The sequence below is a fragment of the Engystomops pustulosus genome, chromosome 2 (assembly GCF_040894005.1).
Source record: "Engystomops pustulosus chromosome 2, aEngPut4.maternal, whole genome shotgun sequence".
Classification (NCBI taxonomy): Eukaryota; Metazoa; Chordata; class Amphibia; order Anura; family Leptodactylidae; genus Engystomops; species Engystomops pustulosus.
In genome coordinates this window covers 227,996,546-228,020,283 of record NC_092412.1, presented here as the reverse complement: position 1 = coordinate 228,020,283, position 23,738 = coordinate 227,996,546, and the positions used below count along the sequence as shown (strand labels likewise).

The 23,738-nt window shown below is 43.2% G+C and overlaps 1 protein-coding gene across 1 annotated transcript in view; it reads right to left on the bottom strand.

Annotated features, from left to right (window-relative positions):
- Positions 1 to 2,253: 2,253 nt before the first annotated feature.
- Positions 2,254 to 23,738, bottom strand: part of P2RX5 (purinergic receptor P2X 5) — a 54,178-nt gene continuing 32,693 nt past the window's right edge. The window contains exons 6-12 of the mRNA XM_072138411.1: positions 22,652 to 22,732; positions 21,163 to 21,301; positions 18,421 to 18,557; positions 17,468 to 17,561; positions 6,957 to 7,022; positions 5,514 to 5,596; positions 2,254 to 4,340 (exon numbers count right to left, since the gene is read on the bottom strand). Coding sequence (XP_071994512.1) covers positions 4,244 to 4,340; positions 5,514 to 5,596; positions 6,957 to 7,022; positions 17,468 to 17,561; positions 18,421 to 18,557; positions 21,163 to 21,301; positions 22,652 to 22,732 — 697 coding nt within the window. The 3' untranslated portion in view covers positions 2,254 to 4,243. The remainder of the gene's footprint in view (positions 4,341 to 5,513; positions 5,597 to 6,956; positions 7,023 to 17,467; positions 17,562 to 18,420; positions 18,558 to 21,162; positions 21,302 to 22,651; positions 22,733 to 23,738) is intronic.

The window sequence follows — 23,738 nt, the reverse complement described above, 5'->3', positions numbered from 1 at the left end:
AGTATGATAAAAAGGTGTTCTAGATTAAGTCGCCACAAAGGCCAAAGTTCACGGTCTTCAGTTTATTCTCTAGAGGAGATTAGGCTTCTATATTGTAACCTGTGGATTAGCTGAGCTCAGGAACTGGTCACAGCAGAGAGTGGAGAAAGCTTCAAAAAGTGATGGTTTCTTCTAGCAAAATAACACTGGTTCTAATGTAATATAGAATTGAGCTCCCTTACAAAGAAATATGTGTGATAGAGAATGAGTGTGTATTGCATGGCCACAAGTGACCAAGAAGAGGGCAGGTGTAGTTGGCTCTACAATGTTTCGATCAGGATGGGGGCAAGCATGTTGGACATGTGGCTTTCAAGTTATTGGAACAGCAACATCTAGACATGGGGTCCATTCTCCTTAGATCACCCCTTAAAAGGAAATCTACCATCAAAATTCAGCATGATAAACCAGGGACTCTTACTCATAGACCCAGGCACCATTATTGTGATCTACTTATATGTGTTATCCGTGGCCTCCTTCCTTCTAAAATCAACTTTTGCTAATGAGCCAGAAGGGCTCTCTGGTTTTTACCAGAGACCCTCCCTGTTGTAGCTTCATTAGCTTTTAGTCTATCTCCTCCTCCCCCTACTCCATCTGTCTGATGTAATGTCATGGCAGCAGGGAGTTTTGTCACACAATGCGTGGGGGAAAGTGCAATGTACAATGTAACAGACTTTGAATCTGCAGCATGGAAGAGGCTCTAGTAACACCCCCAGAGCCCTTCAAGTTTATTAACATAAGTTAAAGTTGATTTTGGAAGAAAAGAGGCCATGGGTAACAAATATAAGAAAATTACCACAGTCACAGTGCCTGGATCTATGAGTAAGTGTCCCTGGTTTATAATACTTGAGTAGATTTTCTTTAAAGCCTGTTGCTGATTAGCGAGTTTGGTCGGTGCTTGCAAAATTTCCTGGAATTAACCTAGAATCACTGAATTGAACTCAGTGGCTGTGCAGTTCAGTGATTTAGAGGTTCAGTCAGGGAAATCCCACAGGTGAATGAAGTAAATTTAGAAATATTGGGGTCCTATTGAATGGCTCCTGAGAATAGAGCACTGGTGTACATGCCTGCCCACTGCTTCACTCACTTATATGAAACATAATGATCATTTACAGATAGGCCCAAGAGATGGAAGACACTAATATTCTTTATATAGATGTGTGTAGTGTAGTCAAGGAAACCTATGTTCACACATGACACCTTGAGGGATTTCTGCTGATCTTCTATAAAAACAAAACAGAAATAAAACTTTATTGAATAAAGAAATAAGAGCGCAAATGTTTACAATAAAAAGAATATTCTGGCTATATGTTCTCATATGATTTTAATGAGCTATTGCTATACTATCAGGATAATACATAACTAAGGAAATCCACAGTATAAGTGTCTTTGTATATTAAAGGAAATCTATCATTTGTTTTGATGCATTATGGAGCAAATATACCATGAGAATGCTGTAGCTACACTGATGCAGAAACATATCTTGTTTAATCCATGATCTGAGTTGTTTTGCTGAAAAAAACAATAATAAAATTATGATAATTAGGCTCTGTCGCTCCTGTGACAGCTCCGGCGCTTTCCTTACCTTAATTATGCACTGCTCCAGCCTTGTCTTGCCCAGCATTAGCTGAGACTATGTCATTACTGTGTTGATTAGTTCTGCCTGTCAGGGACAATCACTGCACCGTCCCCCAGCTGCTGTGTATGAGTCATCCAGCTCAGGTAGATTAGTCCTGTCTGGACAGTACAGGCAGCTCTTTATTCACGGCAGCCAGTCTGCACCCAGCTTTCCCTAGGTCCTGAATTTTACAATTGTATTTTGAGCCCATTACATTTATATGAGTTAGAGCAAATAATAATGGCAAAATGTGATTATTTCCTCCTTTACATAACCTCCATGCCAAGGGGACATGGACAGGTGAATATGGGGGGGGCACGGTCAGCGGGGGATTGGGCCTGCGCACTCGGTGCAGGAAGCAAACTTTCGCTAAATTGCATGCTGCGTATGTTTCTACAGCAGGAAGGACCAGCAATGCCCTAATAAGACACAGAGATCTTCATACTGAGCACTTACTCGACATCCATGAAGCTCTTTCCTGCTACTTCTGTACCACGTCCTTGTATGAGAAGTTCTCGTGCTACCACTCCCAGTCACCGGGTAACTGTATATCATGACACATCATTTTATTGCACATTATCAGTTTTTATTTTTGTCATTTTTTATTCTTTTATTTTTTTTTATAATTGTTACAAGTTATCAAATACAATTCAGATTACACATGTTTTACCATTGGTAAAGAATAATAACATCAGTGATACGTTCTGCTCCCAGATGGTCATTCCCACTGCTGGGTGTAGTGAAATACAGGAGTTGTCAGAGTAGACACCTTAGGCGCCATACACAGGACAGCAACTAGCTCACTGCCATCATTGAGGTTTAGTGTCCACAGTCACCCTGCCCCAATTTAGCCCCTATGGAGATGGGAGGGGAGGTCAGAGCTCCCCCTTTCCTTTCCCCACCTGGTCGAAATGAACTGCAACCTTCACCAAGTTTGCAGCTGTTTCTGCACACAGTTGGTTTACTGTCCATGTTATCACTTGTGTTATACCACATAAATGTATAAATTAGGTGTCTAAGGGGAACAATACGCATTCCATCCATTTTCTGCGTTTTCATTACTGTCTTCTAAAATACTGAGTGTACGGGAAACCCAAGCGTGAACTGGGCCTTAGGCTGTTTAATGGGCAATACGTCTATCCATTTTGATTCCTTACCGTAGTGGGGAAAAATATAGCGTTTGCTCTATGCTTCCCCCGTAAGTAAGGCCGTGCCACACTTCTACCTATGGAGAGGGGAGGGGTGAGATGGTTCACTCTTTAGTGAGTCATATGAGGCTGTGAAGAGCTATTATGGGATTGATAAAAAACTGTGGAAAAGAAAAAGCATGGGGAATGTAAAAGATCAAGACTGAATTTCCTTTTTTTAAAAAGAATACAGTCAGGTGATGGGTACAGGGAGGGAAAGTTCTGCTTTAACAAAATAACTTTCCACCTGTTTCTCTAGTTTTAAGCGATATCCCACAGTAAAGGTTTTTCCTAACCTACTTTGGCATCTAACCACTTGTTTAACCAACACTTTGAAGAAAACAGGTCAGGGGTCCCACCTTTTGGAGGATTTATGTGAAGCCGCATACACTCAGCCGCTAGGGACTGATGGGGCTCTGTACTCGGCTCTCTGTGTCTGCCCATAGACTGTAAATGGATGTTAGACCACCAATCCATTCAGATGTTTCCAGAATGGGGATCTGAGACCTAGGCTCTACAGTTAAGGGATGTCTTACATTTGTCACTTATCTTGTGGATAGCAGGAAATTCTCTAAGATTTAGTGCCAGCCTCATTTTGGGCTGGCACTAAATGTTATTTGAACAGATCGACACGGTGCGAGCAGGAATACCTAGATTATCATCACTGCACCCTTCGAAGGCCTCACGCACACAAATGTAGTTGTTTGGGGACATGTCCTAGACATTGTTCCAAAGTCCTCATGTATGTCTGTGGCCTTGTATGCACATTAGACGACAAGGACATCTGTAGTGCACTGCACCCAGCTCTATCTGTAGCCAATAATCTGTATATTGCATCAACCCAGAGATGTGGGTGACTTTTTCATGCACACTTCTACTATTAACATGGCTTGTAATTAGATAACTTCTCTCTAAAAAATACAGAGTTTCCATTTATTACATATAATAAGTAGCTATGCAATGTGTGATCCAATGCATGCCCCAAGATGATCAGTAAATATAAAATTACCACCTCGAATTTCCAGATGTCATGGAAACAACACTGTCTCCTTCCTGCAAAGCAGTGAATGTAGCTCTTCGCCGTATTTTTCAATGAGTCTCTAAAGTGCTTGTTCTCCAGAGAATGAAACCCGAAGGAGAATACATGATGAATCCGGATGTCAAAGTACCCAGAGGGTGCAGCAATGTGGTTGTATTGTAACGCAACAACCCGATGAAGAGTTTCATGCTGCAGGAAATCTTCCTATATCCGGCGCACAGCAGCATGATGGCTATTAGAAGCAGGAATTGGAAAAAACAAAGGATTGTGGATGTGTCCTACCAGTAGACCAGTGTGTCCAGCCATACACATCTCCCTGACAGGCGCTTCCCTCTTTTAAAAGTTTGTCCCTTGTGCCAAAAGTTAGGTGTCCACACTTTGTAGCTGTTTCATTTGGTCTATGGTGTCGAGGCTTTTTGATTTCTTTTGGCCATTGACTGGCAAGGTTTTCTTTGCTGATCTGTCGATATATAAAGTCATCAGACCTTTAATGCATATCCTATAGATTGGGATTACCATCTGGATATTTACTGATCAGTTATGACATTGTTACCACCTGCCTGGGATTGTGTATGTTCTCTCCCCACCACCAAACCAGATAGAACCCATCAACAATATTTTCAACAATTTATGCTACTATAGATCATCTGGGCTTTAGATCCGATAGGCTAGCTCTTGTTCCCGACATACATTAATGAGCCTTTGGCACCTATCACCTTGTCACTGGTTGATGGTTTATCTTTGGATTACTTATGGTATGTGTTGACCATGCATACTGGGTATGCCTCACAAGACCTGTCGTTTTGATGCTGCTCAGGCCAAGTTGTTTGATCACAACCTGAGCTTTGGAAATGTAGCTTCAAATTAGGTCACATTTCTCCTGCTTTCGGGATATCAAACTTCTAGATGTTAACAAGATATTCAATAATATACAAGTCATCTAAAAGTGGCTTTAAGAGGACTCTATCAAAGTCTTCCTCGTCATTAAAATAATTACAGCGCAAGGTCTGGTTGTGAAAAACATTCATAAATGTGGAGAAGGGTCTACTTGAATTTAGTGACCAGATTACTTACAGTCCTTTACCCTATGACAGCTCCTCCCCCATCCCGTGTTAAAAAGATGTGGCATGAGTAAGTGTGCATAATGATGACTTAGATCTCAGCACTGCCCTGTATAAGATCGGAAATATGCAAATATTATTCCTTGGTGGGAAAATAAAATGTATTCCTCTAGTGTTACCTTGAGGCAACTCCTTCTAAATCCATGTCTGAATTTGAAGAAACCTAGTGACATAATATAGACAATCTCCATAAGCAGAATGAATCCCTTCCTGACCTACACCTCTAACCTATCCAAACCAGTTCCCTATAATGTACTGGGGATACTTTGTCACGGAAACAGTGCTATCCCACTTCATGTTAGAAGACTTCCTGAAAGTCAAACAATGATGTAGAGGGGAATTACAGAGGACTGTGTGTGCATTTGCTGTTATAAGGACCACCCACTGTAACAGATGTGACCTCATTTGCATTTTAAATATAGATCTGTTTTTGCTCTGTGAATTGTGTAGCTATGCCAGTGATGCCAGATTTAAAAATAAGAAACAATTCCTAAATTTGCGACAATACGTACTTTACTTCTTCAAACTTCTTGTCTCTGTAGAAGTTGCTCTTTTTTAATAAAAACAACAAGACCAAGTCACAGAAGAAAGCTCCCTGAAAGAAAAAGAAAATAATTGCTTAAATATTCCAATAAACATATATAGTAAAACCTCTACAAATGACCACACTTTTAAAACCCCTTATTAAGGTAGATCCGATGGCAGATCCCATTCCTAACCTATTTTTGATTTAACTTTTACTTTAGCAGAAGCTTGTAAAAATCTTATTGTATATATATACAAATTTTGTCTAATGGCTACTGGGGCATGGCGTAACCGCACCATGGAGCGGAGCTACATCTAGTCCATGTAGCCCTAGTAGCTTTTTCCGATCCCTCCTACAGTGTCAGGTTCGCTGGAGAGAATGCTGGTACTTCTGGTGGTGCTAGCAGTGTTCTCCAACCTCCAGCGCGTGTCCGCGCAAACTCCACCTCTCGTCCCGGGCAGCGGCTGCTAAGATCCGCGCTGTCTAGGAGTTGTGTTCTGAACTGCTGACTTGTGGTACCTCTGCATGGTGCCTGCTATTGTGCTTGGTTATTCTGCACCATGAGGGGTTAATTCTCAGTAGTTGTCCAGCTCCTATCAGGTTCTGGAGGTGGGGTTCTGGCTGCATAAATTGCAGCCTCACTAGTCACCTGTGCCAGTGTTTGAAATCCCTTCTCCACTCGCTCAGCATTAGGTTGTATTGTTCTGTATCTGTATCTGTATCGTTGTTGACCTCGGCTTGTTTTTGACATTGACTCTTTGCCTACTTATTTTGCTATTGACGTACCCTCTTGTTGTGACTCCGGCTAGTTAACCATTCTTTTGTGTTTTATGTTTGTCAGTCTGTTTGTGTTTCCCCTCCCACACTTATCAGTGTATTTCGAGTCTTCAAGTAGTCGCCCCACAGTTTAGCGTGGGGGGGCTATAGGAAGGGACAGAGGTTGGGGCAAGCTCAGGGCACACTATCCCCTGTCTTTTGTGTTACCCAATCCTAACATACAGCTTCTGAGAAGCCGGAGTTCTGCGCATGCACATCAGCTTCAGCTTTGGAGACGACTCCACGCAACTACTCCCCACCCTAGTAGTCTCCAGAAAAAAATAAGTATAGATAAAAGATACAATTTTAAGAAGCTCCTGCTGAAGTAAAAGTTACATAAAAATAGGATTGGACTGGGGCAGAGAAAAGGGGGTATTATTTATCACTTTTATCCTGAATTTATTGCTATTATTTGCCTTATACTGATTTTTGTACCATTACAGATTGGTGATAATTGAGCATGTGCCCATTGTGGTATAATTTGTCAATTAAGTATTTTATCATTTATAGAACATTTTGGTTATAGTGTTTTTGTATTTTTTGAAAGTTTGTGGACCAAGCATAGTAACATTTCTGCAGACATTACATGAAGTTAATATAAACTCTTTCTTACCACACCCATCAATGCCAGGCCAGAGCCAATATTGATAATTGTTGGTATAATGTTGAACTTCCCAGCCTGTAAAATACATAATTCCCATTATACTTTATGTAGAAAATAGTTCAAATATAAAAGGGTAAATGTAAAATCCAGAATCTGTCGAAAGCAGATATAGCGCTAACATATTGCACCTACTTCACATGTCAAAGAGTTCGCGTATAGAAAATCAGACATAACACCAAGAAACTAGTAAAACATGTAAATACTAGGAGTACCTACCATTTGAGAAAGAGGGGTGACGAAAAAGGTAAAAGTGCTTGTACAAGGATTCAGTCGTATACCTATAAATAAAGCTATGAATACAGCTGGAAGAGCCGCTCACCACTCAGTATATATAAGTGTTTAAATAAAACTGCCTTTTAGTTTAGAGTTTAAGGGGTATTTTAGCAAATCAATGTTATTACAGGCAGTCCCTGGGTTACGTACAAGATAGGGTCCGTAGGTTTGTTCTTTGAATTTGTATGTAAGTCGAAACTGTATATTTTATAATTGTAGTTCCAGACACTTTTTTTTTTGCCCAACACCTAACAGCTGATCATTGCAGTCTGGGACTAAAATAAAGCTTCCAGAGAGATTCACCAGAGGTCATAGTGGGCAGATTGGTCCGTCTGTAACTATGGGTCATCTGTAAGTTGGGTGTCCTTAAGTAGGGGACCGCCTGTATTTGTATAATTGAAAGTTATGCAATTGTCCAATATACTTTCTGTATCAATTCCTCATAGTTTTCTAGATCTCTGCTTTCTGTCCTGCTATAGAAAGTTTCTGTTACCTTCCGTTTGACAGAAATCTGACCATGGTCACACAGATGACCACTCGTTATATCACAGAGAGTAATCAGAGCTGTGTGACATAATGAGCCGTGCACCTGTGTGACTGTGGACAGATTTCTATTCTGGTAGTAAACATAGAAGCTTTCTATTGAATAACAGCAAGCAAAGATCCAGAAAATTTTGAGGAATTGATACTTAAGGTAAACTTTTCATTATACAAACATTAACATTAATTTGCTGAAATTGGAATACCCCTTTAAGGATTTAGTAGTGGATGCAGATATGATGTAGGGGGACATAAGGGGGTTGTGACAACTTTGCAAGCTATCTACTATCCGAATGAGAGAGGATAACAAGTAGATCAATGAGGGTCCAACTGCTGAGTCTTCTCCCCCAGATCAAACAAACAGGACCCTCTGTAATCCAGAGAAGAGAGGTCCTGTTCTCCCTAATGGGTGGGTGTATCCTGCTACTCCATTCAGGGAGCATCAGAAATTGCTGAGTATGGCACTCAAATCTCTCCAACACACCCAATCCTTATCAATGGCACTCTCATGGAAGCTAATTGGAGTGGATAACATGGAGTGGTAGATGTACGATATGGCACTTCATCAACAGGAACCACCACTCTTGTGATTGCTGGAGTTCCTAGCAGTCAGACCTCCACTGTTTAGATTGATATCCCCTATACTTTAGATATAGGATAATGGTCAAACTTGTGAAAACCCATTTAAGGCACACTTTTTATTTTGGTAAGTAATATTGTTGTGTAGGGTAGCGCATTCCAGAGAACTTGAGCAGCCCAAGAAATGCTTTGGAGATAAATACAAGAAGCTTGGATTATAGATGATTGGCAGAACAACGAGGAGGAATAGGACGATGGACAGAGATGAGGGTGAAAATATAAAAAGGTGCAGCTTTTTGGGGAGAGTTTTCCTGGGTAAAGAGATATAAGCTTAAATGTTATGCACTAATTTATTAAAAACCCATTAGTAATGGGTGAGAGTTAGAGATGAGCGAACATACTCGTCCGAGCTTGATGCTCGTTCGAGCATTAGCGTACTCGAAACTGCTCGTTGCTCGGACGAATACTTCGCCCGCTCGAGAAAATGGCAGCTCCCGCCGTTTTGCTTTTTGGCGGCCAGAAACAGAGCCAATCACAAGCCAGGAGACTCTGCACTCCACCCAGCATGACGTGGTACCCTTACACGTCGATAGCAGTGGTTGGCTGGCCAGATCAGGTGACCCTGGGATAGACTAGCCGCTGCCCGCGCTGCTCGGATCATTCTGTGTCTGGATGCCTCTAGGGAGAGAGCTGCTGCTGGTCAGGGAAAGCGTTAGGGTGTTCTATTAGCTTACTGTTAGGCAGGAGTGATTCTACAAGAACCCAACAGCCCTTCTTAGGGCTACAATAACGTTATACTTTTTTTTTTTTTATTTGCAGCTAGTACCATATTGTGAGGAATTTGCAGGGGGACTTGCTACCGTTGTGTTTAGCTCTTAGTGACACACATATCCACCTCAAACACCAAAGTGGGAAAATTTATTAGGGGTTTGATTTCAATTAGGCACAGTCTGCCATTTACTTTTTATTTTACGTTTATTTTTTCATAACTCAACGTCATCTCATCTGGCATAGCAGTGTGCTTTCATACTTGGCTAGAAAATAGCCATAGGAGAATCCAAACGGCTTACTTACGCCTACAATAGCGTTATATATTTTATTTCTGGTTGATCTGCTGGTGGCTGTCCTTGCTGCAGTGCATCTACTAGCAAATTGTGAGGAATTTGTAGTGAGACTTGCGACCGCTGTGTTTAGCGCTTAGTGACGCACATATCCATCGCAAAGACCGAAGTGGGAAAATTTATTAGGGGTTGGATTTCAATTAGGCACAGTCTGCCAGTTTCTTTTTATTTTACGTTTATTTTTTCATAACTCAGCGTCATCTCATCAGTGTGCTTTCATACTTGGCTAGAAAATAGCCATAGCAATAGGATAGCATCGTTTGGTTTTAAAAACTAAAAAACACAAAAAAACACAAAAAAAAGTTAAAAAACTTTCATTTTCAAAATGTTTAACCCGAGGGCTAGGGGTAGAGGACGAGGGCGGGGACGTGGGCGTGGGGTCAGAGGCCGTGGTCCTGGGCGGGGTGAGACACCACCTGCTGATGAGGGAGCAGGGGAACGCCACAGAGCTACACTCCCTAGGTTCATGTCTGAAGTTACTGGGACTCGTGGTAGAGCACTGTTGAGGCCAGAACAGTGCGAACAGGTGATGTCGTGGATTGCCGACAATGCTTCGAGCAATTTGTCCACCAGTCAGTCTTCCACGCAGTCCACCCATGTCACCGAAATCGGCACTCCTCCAGCTCCTGCACCTCAGCCTCCTCCCCCCCAGTCTGCCCCCTCCTAGGAAAATTTGGCATTTGAACCGGCATACTCTGAGGAACTGTTTTCTGGACCCTTCCCACAGTCACAAACCACTTGCCCAGGTTTTCCACCAGTCGCAGTCTGTGGGTGATGATGACCTTCTTGACGTAGTGGAAGAAGTGTGTAAAGAGGTGTCCGACGATGAGGAGACACGGTTGTCAGACAGTGGTGAAGTTGTTGTCAGTGCAGGAAGTCCGAGGGGGGAGCAGACTGAGGGATCGGAGGATGATGAGGTGACAGACCCAAGCTGGGTTGAGAGGCCGGGTGAACACAGTGCTTCTGAGACGGAGGAGAGTCCTCGACCAGAACAGGTTGGGAGAGGCAGGGCCAGAGCAGGTGCATCAGCGCCAAATGTGTCACGTAGTGAAGCTCCCGTGGCGAGGGCTCCCGCGGCGAGGGCTAGATTTTCAGAAGTCTGGAGGTTCTTTAAGGAAACACCGGATGACCGACGGACTGTGGTGTGCAACCTTTGCCAAACCAGGATCAGCAGGGGTTCCACCACTACTAGCTTAACTACCACCAGTATGCGCAGGCATATGAATGCTAAACACCCCACTCAGTGGCACCAAGCCCGTTCACCTCCGGCCCTGCCCAGGACCCTGGCACAAAAACCCCATCGTCGCCTCCACGATCCTCCACAGCATCCACCAGCGTTCAGCTCTCCATACCCCAGACGCTGGAGCGGAAACGCAAATATAGTGCAACCCACCCGCACGCCCAAGCCCTTAATGTCCACATCTTCAGATTGCTTAGCCTGGAGATGCTGCCCTATAGGCTAGTAGAGACCGAGGCCTTTCGCAACCTCATGGCGGCGGCCGCCCCTCGGTATTCGGTCCCCAGCCGCCACTACTTTTCCCGATGTGCCGTCCCAGCCCTGCACCAGCACGTGTCAGACAACATCATCCGTGCCCTGACCAACGCCGTTTCTGACAAGGTCCACCTGACCACGGACACGTGGACGAGTGCTGCCGGGCAGGGCCACTATATATTGCTGACGGCACATTGGGTTAACTTGGTGGAGGCTGGTACTGAGTCTGACCCTGCGGCTGGTCATATACTGCCGACGCCGAGGATTGCAGGGCCTACCTCGGTCCAGGTCTTTCAGGCCTACTATGCCTCCTCCTCCTCCCACCCCTCCTCCACCTCCTCCTCCGAACTACCATCCGTGGGCATGGCGCCATCAGTCGCTAGCTCTAGGCACAGCAGCAGTGCCGTCGCTAAGCGACAGCAGGTGGTGCTCAAACTGCTGAGCCTAGGCGATAAAAGGCACACCGCCCAAGAACTATTACAGGGCATCACGGCGCAGACTGATCTGTGGCTGGCACCGCTGAACCTGAAGCCAGGCATGGTTGTGTGTGACAACGGCCGTAACCTGGTGGCGGCTCTGCAACTCGGCAGACTGACACATGTGCCATGCCTGGCCCATGTGTTAAATCTGATAGTTCAGCGTTTCCTCAAGACATACCCCAATCTGTCTGATTTGCTCACGAAGGTGCGCTGCATCTGTGCGCATTTCAGGAAGTCCAGCACAGATGCTGCCACTCTCAGGGCAGCGCAACGCCGCCTCCAACTGCCCGCTCACCGACTGTTGTGCGACGTGCCCATGAGGTGGAATTCAACATTAACCATGTTATCCAGAGTTTACCAGCAGCGCAGAGCGATTGTAGACTGCCAGATGTCAACTTCCACCAGAACTGGTAGTCAGGTCAGTCAGCTTCCTCAAGTCTACAATGAGGAGTGGACGTGGATGTCTGATATCTGTCAGGTGCTGAGTAACTTCGAGGAGTCAACACAGATGGTCAGTGGCGATGCCGCCATCATCAGCCTCACCATCCCGCTGCTTGGCCTGTTGAAAAACTCTCTGATCAGCATGAAGTCGGAAGCTTTGCGCTCGTCACAAGAGACGGGGGAAGAAGATTCCCTTGTTGATAGCCAAAGCACCCTCAGGTCTGTTTCTCAGCGCATATCGGAGGAGGTGGAGGAGGATGAGGAGGAAGAGGAGGAGAATGTTGGCGAGACACAAGAGGGGAGCATTGCTCAGACCTTCACTGTTCAGCGTGTATGGGCAGAAGAAGAGGAGTTGGAGGAGGAGGAGATGGACAGTCAGGCCAGTGAGGGGAGTGAATTCTTGAGAGTTGGGACTCTGGCGCATATGGCAGATTTCATGCTAGGCTGCCTATCCCGTGACCCTCGCGTTCAAAGAATTTATTCCAGCACCGATTACTGGGTATTCACTCTCCTGGACCCACGGTACAAGCAAAATCTTTCCACTCTCATCCCTGGAGAGGAAAGGAGTGTGAGAATGCATGAATACCAGCAGGCCCTGGTGCACAACAGTATTTCCCTTCTGACAGCGCTAGCGGCAGAGTGCGTAGTTCTGCGGGACAAGTAGCGAGGGAGAGTAGGCGAGCAGGCAGCTTGTCCAGCACTGGCAAGGGTACGCTTTACAAGGCTTTTGCCAGCTTTATGTCACCCCAGCAAGACACTGTCACCTGTCCCCAGTCTCGGCAGAGTAGGGCTGATCTTTACAGAAAGATGGTGAGGGAGTACGTAGCTGACCATACCATCGTCCTAAATGATCACACAGCTCCCTACAGCTACTGGGTTTCAAAGCTGGACATGTGGCACGAACTGGCGCTGTATGCCTTGGAGGTTCTTGCCTGCCCTGCCGCTAGCGTCTTGTCCGAGCGGGTTTTCAGTGCAGCTGGTGGCATCATCACCGATAAGCGTACACGCCTGTCGACTGACAGCGCTGACAGGCTGACGCTTATTAAGATGAATAAAGCCTGGATTTCTCATAATTTCCAATCTCCACCAGGTGAAGGAAGCTCAACCTGAATAATTTATGCACTCCTCCTCCTCCTCATTTTCCTCCTTCTCCTCCTCTTTGTACACTAAAGCAGAGGAAACTGGCTATTTTTTGACAGGGCCCACTGGCTCTAGCTATAGTACTTTATGCATTTAATTTTTCTGGAAGGCCACCTACCCGGTCCTCTGTTTTAAACAATTTTTGGGAGTGCCACATACAGGCACTCAATCTATTCAATTTTTCTGGAGGGCCACCTACCTGCTCCTCTGGTTTGAAAACTTTTTTGGACTGCCACATACAGGCACTCAATCTATTTCATTTTTCTGGAGGGCCACCTACCTGCTCCTCTGGTTTGAAAACTTTTTTGGACTGCCACATACAGGCACTCAATCTATTCCATTTTTCTGGAGGGCCACCTACCTGCTCCTCTGGTTTGAAAACTTTTTTGGACTGCCACATACAGGCACTCAATCTATTCCATTTTTCTGGAGGGCCACCTACCTGCTCCTCTGGTTTTAAAACTTTTTTGGACTGCCACATACAGGCACTCAATCTATTTCATTTTTCTGGAGGGCCACCTACCTGCTCCTCTGGTTTGAAAACTTTTTTGGACTGCCACATACAGGCACTCAATCTATTTCATTTTTCTGGAGGGCCACCTACCTGCTCCTCTGGTTTGAAAACTTTTTTGGACTGCCACATACAGGCACTATCCAAATTAAATTGTCTCCATAGCAGCCTCCACACGTTGTCTCCATTGCTACCTCCAAAAGTCGTCCATATAGCTGCCTCCATACATCGTCCCCTTATCAAACGAGGTGTGTCAGGCAGAAATTTGGGTTGTTTTCATGGATTCCACATCAAAGTTGTTAACTTTGTCGCCACCCTGCTGTGTTATCCACAAAATATACTGGCAAACTTTTACCATTTAGGGATATTATTTCAGCGCTTCTTGCGCATCTGTTTACATTCCCCTCACCCGCCATATCCCAAACTTATAAGAACGCTACTACACTTAACTTGGTGCAGGCTGGGACTGAGTCTGACCCTGGGGCTGGTCATATACTGCCGACGCAGAGGATTGCGGGGCCTACCTCGGTCCAGGTCTCAAAGGCCTACTATACCTCCTCCTCCTCCCACCCCTCCTCCACCTCCTCCTCCTCCGAATTACCATCCGTGGCCATGGCGCCATCAGTCGGTAGCTCTAGGCACAGCAGCAGTGCCGTCGCTAAGCGACAGCAGGCGGTGCTCAAACTGCTGAGCCTAGGCGATAAAAGGCACACCGCCCAAGAGCTATTACAGGGCATTCCACATCAAACTTGTTAACTTTGTCGCCACCCTGCTGTGTAATCCCCAAAATATACTGGCAAACTTTTATCATTTACTGATATTATTTCAGCGCTTCTTGCGCATCTGTTTACATTCCCCTCACCCGCCATATCCCAAACTTATAAGAACGCTACTACACTTGATCTTATACAAAAGGTTCTTAGAAGTGCTGTTTGGGGAGTAGCCTAGAGACAGGGGCTTGGATTGGCGAAAGCTCGCCTGGAAGCGGAGCGCCAGCTCCATCCCAAGATCCAACTAACATAGTTTTAACTGCAGCACCTTTAATCTACTACTAGTTCACTGCCTCCATATATGGTCCCCTTATCAAACGAGCTGTGTCAGGCAGAATTTTGGGTTGTTTTCATGGCTTCCACATCAAACTTGTTAACTTTGTCGCCACCCTGCTGTGTAATCCACAAAATATACTGGCAAACTTTTATCATTTACCGATATTATTTCAGCGCTTCTTGCGCATCTGTTTACATTCCCCTCACCCGCCATATCCTAAACTTATAAGAACGCTACTACACTTGATCTTATACAAAAGGTTCTTAGAAGTGCTGTTTGGGGAGTAGCCTAGAGACAGGGGCTTGGATTGGCGAAAGCTCGCCTGGCAGCGGAGCGCCAGCTCCATGCCAAGATCCAACTAACATAGTTTTAACTGCAGCACCTTTAATCTACTACTAGTTCACTGCCTCCATACATGGTCCCCTTATCAAACGAGCTGTGTCAGGCAGAATTTTGGGTTGTTTTCATGGCTTCCATGTTAACTTTGTCGCCACCCTGCTGTGTAATCCACAAAATATACTGGCAAACTTTTATCATGTACCGATATTATTTGAGCGCTTCTTGCTCACCTCCTTTGGTTCCTCTCTACCACCCATTGGTTTGAAGCCTGAGTCCATTTAGGGTATGTCGCCATGCCACTCTCTAGCCTGCAGCTGCTGCCGCTGCCTCTGCATGCCGTCCCCTATAGTGTCAGGGTCAATTATTGGATGTTTTAGATGCTATCTAGCTTCATTCTGTCACTCTGTCATGGCCATGCTATTGCCCATAATTTTGGCATAATGGTGCGATTAAGCAGCCTCAGAGGCATCCATGCATGCTGCCCCTGCTGTTTCCTGTCCATTTCCGTGGTGTTTCCATCCTTTTCTGAGGTTCCCAGGTGTTTGGCCAAGCTTCCCTGTGCAGAGCCTTGGTCCCCTTGAAAAATGCTCGAGTCTCCCATTGACTTCAATGGGGCTCGTTATTCGAGACGAGCACTCGAGCATCGGGAAAAGTTTGTCTCGAATAACGAGTACCCGAGCATTTTAGTGCTCGCTCATCTCTAGTGAGAGTTTATTTTGTGTCTACAATAAGGAATGGATTCTGGAGAATTAGGTAATGCAAGTGATTAGATATGGATAGTGAATAAAACATCTGAGTCAAGTATAACCCTATAACAGTAAGTATACAAGTACCAGATACTATCCCACACATTAACCGGTTAAGGACCCGTTTTTTCATTTCCATTTTTCACTCCCCACCTTCAAAAATCTATAACTTTTAAATTTTTACATGTAAAAAGCTGTGTGATGGCTCATTTTTTGCGTAACAAATTGAACTTCATAGTGATTGCATTGAATCTTCCATGCCATGTACTGGAAAGCGGGAAAAAAATTCCAAATGCAGTGAAAATGGTGAAAAAACGCATTTGTGTCGTATTCTTGTGGGCTTGGATATTACGGCTTTCACTGAGTGCCACAAATGACGCATCTAATTTATTCTTTGGGTTGGTACGATCACAGGGATACCAAATTTGTATAGGTTTTATAATGTTTTCATACATTTACAAAAATTAAAACCTCATGAACAAAAATTTTTTTTTTATTTTGCAGTCTTCTTGTGCTTATAACTTTTCCATACTTCGTTGTATGCAGTTGAGGGTGGTGTCATCTTTTGCGACTTTTGATGATGTTTTCAATTATATTATTTTTAGGACTGTACGACCTTTTGATCACTTTTTATAGAATTTTTAATTTTTTTTTAAATGGCAAAAAAGTGCCAGTTTTGACTTTGGACGCGATTTTCCAGTATGGGTTTAAACGCAGTGAAAAACTGTTATTATATTTTGATAGATCAGGCATTTTTGGACGCGGCGATACCTAATGTGTTTATGATTTTTACTGTTTATTTATATTTATATCAATTCTAGGGAAAGGGGGGTGATTTGAATTTTTAGGTTTTTTTATTATATATTTTTTTTTAAAACTTTTTTAAAATTTTTATTTTTACTATTTTTCAGACTCCCTAGGGTACTTTAACCCTAGGTTGTCTGATCGATCCTACCATATACTGCCATACTACAGTATGGCAGTATATGGGGATTTTACTCCTCATACATTACAATGTGCTGGTAGCACATTGTAATGAATGGGTTAACCCAAAGGTAGCTTCGGTTCTTCGTGAGACCCGAAGCTACCATGGCGATGGATCGCCGCTCCCCGATGACGTCACGGGGAGCGGCGATCCTCAGAAAGATGGTCGCGCCCATGCGCCGCCGTCTGTTTGAAGCCGCAGGCAGCTTTGCCGGCGGCGATCAGCAAGAAAACACCCGCGATCGGTGCCGGCACCGATCGCGGGTGTTACCGGTAAGCCTTTGCTGCAATATGCAGCAGAGACTTACCGGCTATGGAGAGGGCTCGGCCCGCGAGCCCTCTCCATGCATCGGAACGCGACCGCCGCCGTGAATACACGGCGGGCAGTCGCGAACCGGTTAAAGGACATCTACCACCAGGATGACGGATTGTAAGCCAAGCACACTGACATACTGGTAGGCGCCCCCTATGGAAGGATCTGCTCTTGTTTCAGCTTCTTCTGTCCTTGTTTTTACAAAAATGGTTTTAAATATTATGCAAATGAGCCTGAGGGGCTCCAGGCTCCATTGACATCTATGGTGCCCTCAGGCTCATTTGTATACTTTATAAAACTTCTATTTCGTAAAAACGAGGGCATAAGAAGCTAAAAGAAGATCAGAACCTGACAGAGGGGGCACACACCAGTATGTCAGTGTGCTTGTATGTAAAGTTGTCCCCTTGTATGTATGTCCCCCTTGTATGTAAAGTTGTATATTAGACAACACTTACCTTTCCATTCACCATGATATCGAAGCGAATGCCAAAAGCCTTGATCAGTGTCCTATAATCTGATCCATTAACATCACGGTAATACTTTGCATACCTTGAATGAAAGACATGCATAGTCACTGGTCCATTATCAGGGTGCTGTACTATTTCTGTAGCCCCCATTGTTCTAAAATAATCAATCTCAATATTTTCAGCCATACACTGTCGGAGGTAGACGGAGCCAAGCTATCCGCTTCTCTCCTTTTACTCTCAGAAAAGAGAGAGTAATTTGCATAATTTCAGTGTAGGTACAGTATTTAATCATAAGACTCTACTGTCAGTAAAAATCCAAAAATAGAAGAAGTATCCTCAAAAAATAAATACCAAAATGACAAAAACTTATACACTATACTGACACTCTGAAAATGGAAGAATAAAAAATAATAATGAAAAAAATAAATAGATGCATTTAAACAAGGGTGGGTTAAGGCTACTATGAGCCCCTGTCTATATGAGGGTTGTGGACCCCCATATGTGTAAATAATTAAAGTGAATTGAAGCTCACTACATCTGCAGTACCAGAGCAATGTTTACTACATCGATATAGTACCGTAACTAAATTAACTACATAAATACAGCACCAGAACCAAGTTTACTACATAGATACAGTAACAGAATCAAGCTTACTACATAGGTACATTATCACAATGAAACTCACCACATAAAAATAGTAAAAATTGTTCCACCCACTGTTTACTATCCACAGCGCCATACATTTCATAGTGGATGTGCCTGATATTTCACCTTTGTTCCATTGATTTTGAGAAAACAGCTAATAAAAAGCACAGTTATCATAACTTTCTAGGCATAATCCACTGTTTGCAAATAATAAAAGTTTTGTCAAATATCAGCGCAATAAAAATATCTATATTCGTGCAAAACAAGTTTTAAATTAGCTAAAAATAATTTTATACCTGAAGTTGTATCCTGAAGAAACAGATTTTTCTGTGAATTTATTATCCAAGCGATTGAATGAATATTTCGGATGGCATTCAGAAGCATCTTGGTCCAGGTTACAGTCCCATTCTATCTGAATGCCAATGACTCCACCCTGAAAAAGGTAGATTTTTTAATCCTTTTTGGTGCACAAATGAAGATGTAAATATATTTGATGCGCTGTTGTCCCTGCAACATTTTGTAAGCACAGATTATTATGAGCATAAGACTAAACCTGAGAAAGAGAAATAATCATTTACATGCATGTAGTTCTTTAATACTTCCACTAGAGGGCATCATAGCTGTTAGAAATAAATCAGATTCATCACCCACCTTCATAAGACAAATTAGGGCAAGAAAAAGTAAAGAAAACTTTTGGAGCATTTCAGAACTCAGAAATTGACAAATCTAGTTTTAAGCAGTCTTTTTCTAATGAACTGTAAAAAGGAGCAGTTGGAGCCATAAACAACAAGCTGGGGGTTCAAGCAACTAAAATGGTGAACCAGGCATAGTATGTATATTTTATATTTTTACTTCCCCCATTTCTGACCTCCCAGTGTCACTAGAAAATCCTTTAAGTTCCCCGATATAACGGTTGAATGGGAGGAGATAAGCTGTGACATCATCTATTATCAGTAGTGATGTAATGATGGGTCAGTGTTATCTATATAGAGGTCATTGTACAGGAAGGGGAGGAGATAAGCTGTGACATCATCTATTGTCAGTAGTGATGTAATGATGGGTCAGTGTTATCTATATAGAGGTCATTGTACAGGGAGGGGGAGGAGATAAGCTGTGACATCATCTATTGTCAGTAGTGATGTAATGATGGGTCAGTGTTATCTATATAGAGGTCATTGTACAGGGAGGGGGAGGAGATAAGCTGTGACATCATCTATTATCAGTAGTGATGTAATGATGGGTCAGTGTTATCTATATAGAGGTCATTGTACAGGGAGGGGGAGGAGATAAGCTGTGACATCATCTATTGTCAGTAGTGATGTCATGATGGGTCAGTGTTATCTATATAGAGGTCATTGTACAGGAGGAGGAGGAGATAAGTTGTGACATCATCTATTGTCAGTAGTGATGTAATGATGTAGTGATGTAGTGATGTAATGATGTTATCTATATAGAGGTCATTTTACAGGGAGAGGGAGGAGATAAGCTGTGACATCATCTATTGTCAGTAGTGATGTAATGATGGGTCAGTGTTATCTATATAGAGGTCATTTTACAGGGAGGAGGAGGAGATAAGCTGTGACATCATCTATTGTCAGTAGTGATGTAATGATGGGTCAGTGTTATCTATATAGAGCTCATTGTACAGGGAGGGGGAGGAGATAAGCTGTGACATCATCTATTGTCAGTAGTGATGTAATGATGGGTCAGTGTTATCTATATAGAGGTCATTGCACAGGCAGGGGGAGGAGATAAGCTGTGACATCATCTATTGTCAGTAGTGATGTAATGATGGGTCAGTGTTATCTATATAGAGGTCATTTTACAGGGAGAGGGAGGAGATAAGCTGTGACATCATCTATTGTCAGTAGTGATGTAATGATGGGTCAGTGTTATCTATATAGAGGTCATTTTACAGGGAGGAGGAGGAGATAAGCTGTGACATCATCTATTGTCAGTAGTGATGTAATGATGGGTCAGTGTTATCTATATAGAGCTCATTGTACAGGGAGGGGGAGGAGATAAGCTGTGACATCATCTATTGTCAGTAGTGATGTAATGATGGGTCAGTGTTATCTATATAGAGGTCATTGTACAGGGAGGAGGAGGAGATAAGCTGTGACATCATCTATTGTCAGTAGTGATGTAATGATGGGTCAGTATTATCTATATAGAGGTCATTGTACAGGGAGGGGGAGGAGATAAGCTGTGACATCATGTATTGTCAGTAGTGATGTAATGATGGGTCAGTGTTATCTATATAGAGGTCATTGTACAGGGAGGGGGAGGAGATAAGCTGTGACATCATCTATTATCAGTAGTGATGTAATGATGGGTCAGTGTTATCTATATAGAGGTCATTGTACAGGGAGGGGGAGGAGATAAGCTGTGACATCATCTATTGTCAGTAGTGATGTCATGATGGGTCAGTGTTATCTATATAGAGGTCATTGTTCAGGGAGGGGGAGGAGATAAGCTGTGACATCATGTATTGTCAGTAGTGATGTAATGATGGGTCAGTGTTATCTATATAGAGGTCATTGTACAGGGAGGGGGAGGAGATAAGCTGTGACATCATCTATTATCAGTAGTGATGTAATGATGGGTCAGTGTTATCTATATAGAGGTCCTTGTACAGGGAGGAGGAGGAGATAAGCTGTGACATCATGTATTGTCAGTAGTGATGTAATGATGGGTCAGTGTTATCTATATAGAGGTCCTTGTACAGGGAGGAGGAGGAGATAAGCTGTGACATCATCTATTGTCAGTAGTGATGTAATGATGGGTCAGTGTTATCTATATAGAGGACATTGTACAGGGAGGAGGAGGAGATAAGCTGTAACAACATCTATTGTCAGTAATGATGTAATGATGGGTCAGTGTTATCTATATAGAGGACATTGTACAGGGAGGGGGAGGAGGGTTTAGCTGTGACATCATCTATTGTCAGTAGTGATGTCATGATAGTATATTATCTTTATATGGAGAGTGCATTATAATTAGACTCTTTGCAGTATATGCAGACACATACAACTTACTTCCAACGCCATTTCCTGAAAGTTGTTTCCAGACCATTCAACAATTTTTCCCAAGTAAAAGATAGGGCAGTAGTGGTTTTCTTCACTATATCGACAAGTCTTCAGAAATGAACCATCTTGTGTGTTCAGAATGTTAGTTCTATGAAGGAAAAAGTATAAAATACAGAAATGATGAAATATGTCTGAGATCTGTTGGTCAGGGGTTGGGGTAGGTGCAGATTTAATATGTTTACAGCTGGAGAAGATCATAGTCCCCTCAGATATCAATGGGCAATAATCATCAGAGACATCTCTAAAAATGTGACTGCAGGGGCAAAGAGCTGATCTCCCCCCAGTTCCCCCAGGAGGTATGTGGTCAGGCTGTTTCCTTTCAATCGGTGACCATGTTAGGCCATATAATTCAAGTATAGTTCTAGCCCACTAGAACAGCAGTAGTGGGGGGTTACAGTACAGGTTTATGTAGTGGTGGTCCCGCATGTAGTCACTTTTTCTTTGAGAGTCCCATAGACTTTTTAAGTTTCGTCCTAGTGAGATGAATGGAGCATTAGCACTTATTCATTACAACAGACAGGGGGCAACAACGTTGTAAACAATGGGTAAAAAAAGCTATACCCACTTTTTCAGAGGTCCATAGCTTCCGGTGCCAGTGTTTTGGTCCCTAGAGTTAACAATCTAGTGCGACTTTAGGTGATGATGTCACATCTAATGTATATGTGATGGCTCAGGCAATCACAGGCCTCAGTGCTCACATGTGCATGGATGGCAGGAAACCCTAGAGAACTGAAGCACTGGCACTGGAAAAAGTGGAGCAATTATAAAATTCAAGACCATGAGAAAGCTGGGTGCCCTGGCTGCATAAACACATTACTTCCACATACACAGGTTCTGCCTGAACTGTCCAGAAACTGTCTCATACACAGCAGCTGGGGGATTGATTGCTTCTGCCTGTCAGGGACAACACAGTGATGACATATTCTTGGCTTATGCTGGGCAGAACGAGGCTGAAGAAATGCATAATTAGGGTAAGAGGAAAGCACTGGGGCAGCCACTGGAGCGACAGATCCTCATTATCATAATTTTATAATAGTTTTTTCAGCAAAACCATTCAGTTCAGGGATTAAACAAGATATGTTTCTGCATCAGTGTAGCTACATCATTCTCAAGGTGTGTTTGCTTCATAATGCATAAAAGTAAATGGTAGATTTCCTTTAAGGCGCTGAAGTTAATATATCAATGCAATGCTCTGTCACATGCACCTATATTCAGAATTAGTGTAACTCTGCTCCTCATAAATGTATATATGTATATATGTTAGGTGTCTTTGTTAGTGTTCTCTCCCTATATATAAAGAAGCTGTAGTTCCAGCTACTAAAATGAGAAAAAATCCATTAAAATATCACTGTTAATGTACAAATGAAATATTAATGGGCAATTATTCCAGATGAAAGTAGAAACAAATGTCATAAATTAACCATTTACTGACACTTACTTTGAAAAATTAAACTTTGGAAAACGTACAGAGTTTTTAATATAAACTGTGAAGTTCTCAGCTTTACCCAGTACTGGTATTCTAGGGAGACATAGAAAAAAACATAGTTGTACACAAGAAACAAGTCCAACGTTACAAATATACGGTATATCAGAAAACCTTTCACTGTATAAAAGATATCCCTTGTGTAGGGAGCTGACTGTCATGAAAGACCCACATTTATGATGGCTTCTAACTTATTGACTGAAATGCTAATACTAACGTCTATAGAGTGTACAAATAAACTGGACCCAGAGCTGAGCTCTGATTGGTTTCCACAGGCAACTAGAACAGATTTACCACAGACACTTCTGATAAATCTCCCCCATTATTTTAAAGTGGCAGGTCCTGCTCTTAGCAGGTTATTGTGCTCCTTATGCTGCCCCGCATCTTGCACAGGTGGCGCAGTCTGAGGCAAGAGGCTCAATTTGCCTCATGGCTGGTGCACTGCTTATTGGACCTTATGGAAGTGGTGTATCTGCAGTCATGTATGCATAAAATCAAAGATCAAGGATTAAGCTGTAAGTATTCTGGAGGTCCTAATAAGTATGTACACCTTCACATTACTATACCTGCACATGTTAAACATATGAAACTTTTATGGTTCCTAACCAAAAAGTTGTATGTAGTCTATAGAAAATCTGCAACATCCCTGCAGATGCAAAGGGTTAGGTAGTTGTTGCCAAAGTGTCCCTCTCCATGTCAGAAGTTGTAACATGGGAAACTTAGTAGTTGCAGCTTGAAGCTATTATGGGCTGATCCTATGGAGACAGAGTCAGTAGCACTCCTTCAATGCGGCCACAGCATTAATCCTAGGAACAACTTGTGCCTCAGGCCTACTGCCTCACACACAGGGCGAGTCTGGAGACTTGAGCCCAGAACTGCAGCTTCCACAACTTGGACTCAGTTCCACCTGCTGCGTGTAACCTCCCTGCGGACCAACTCTCCCAGCATCAAAGAATCTGTTGTTACCTGTTTCTGGTCATTGCCTGCTATCTCTTGTTCAATAAAGAACTGTAAGTTCCCTGGATACGGCTGTTACCACCAC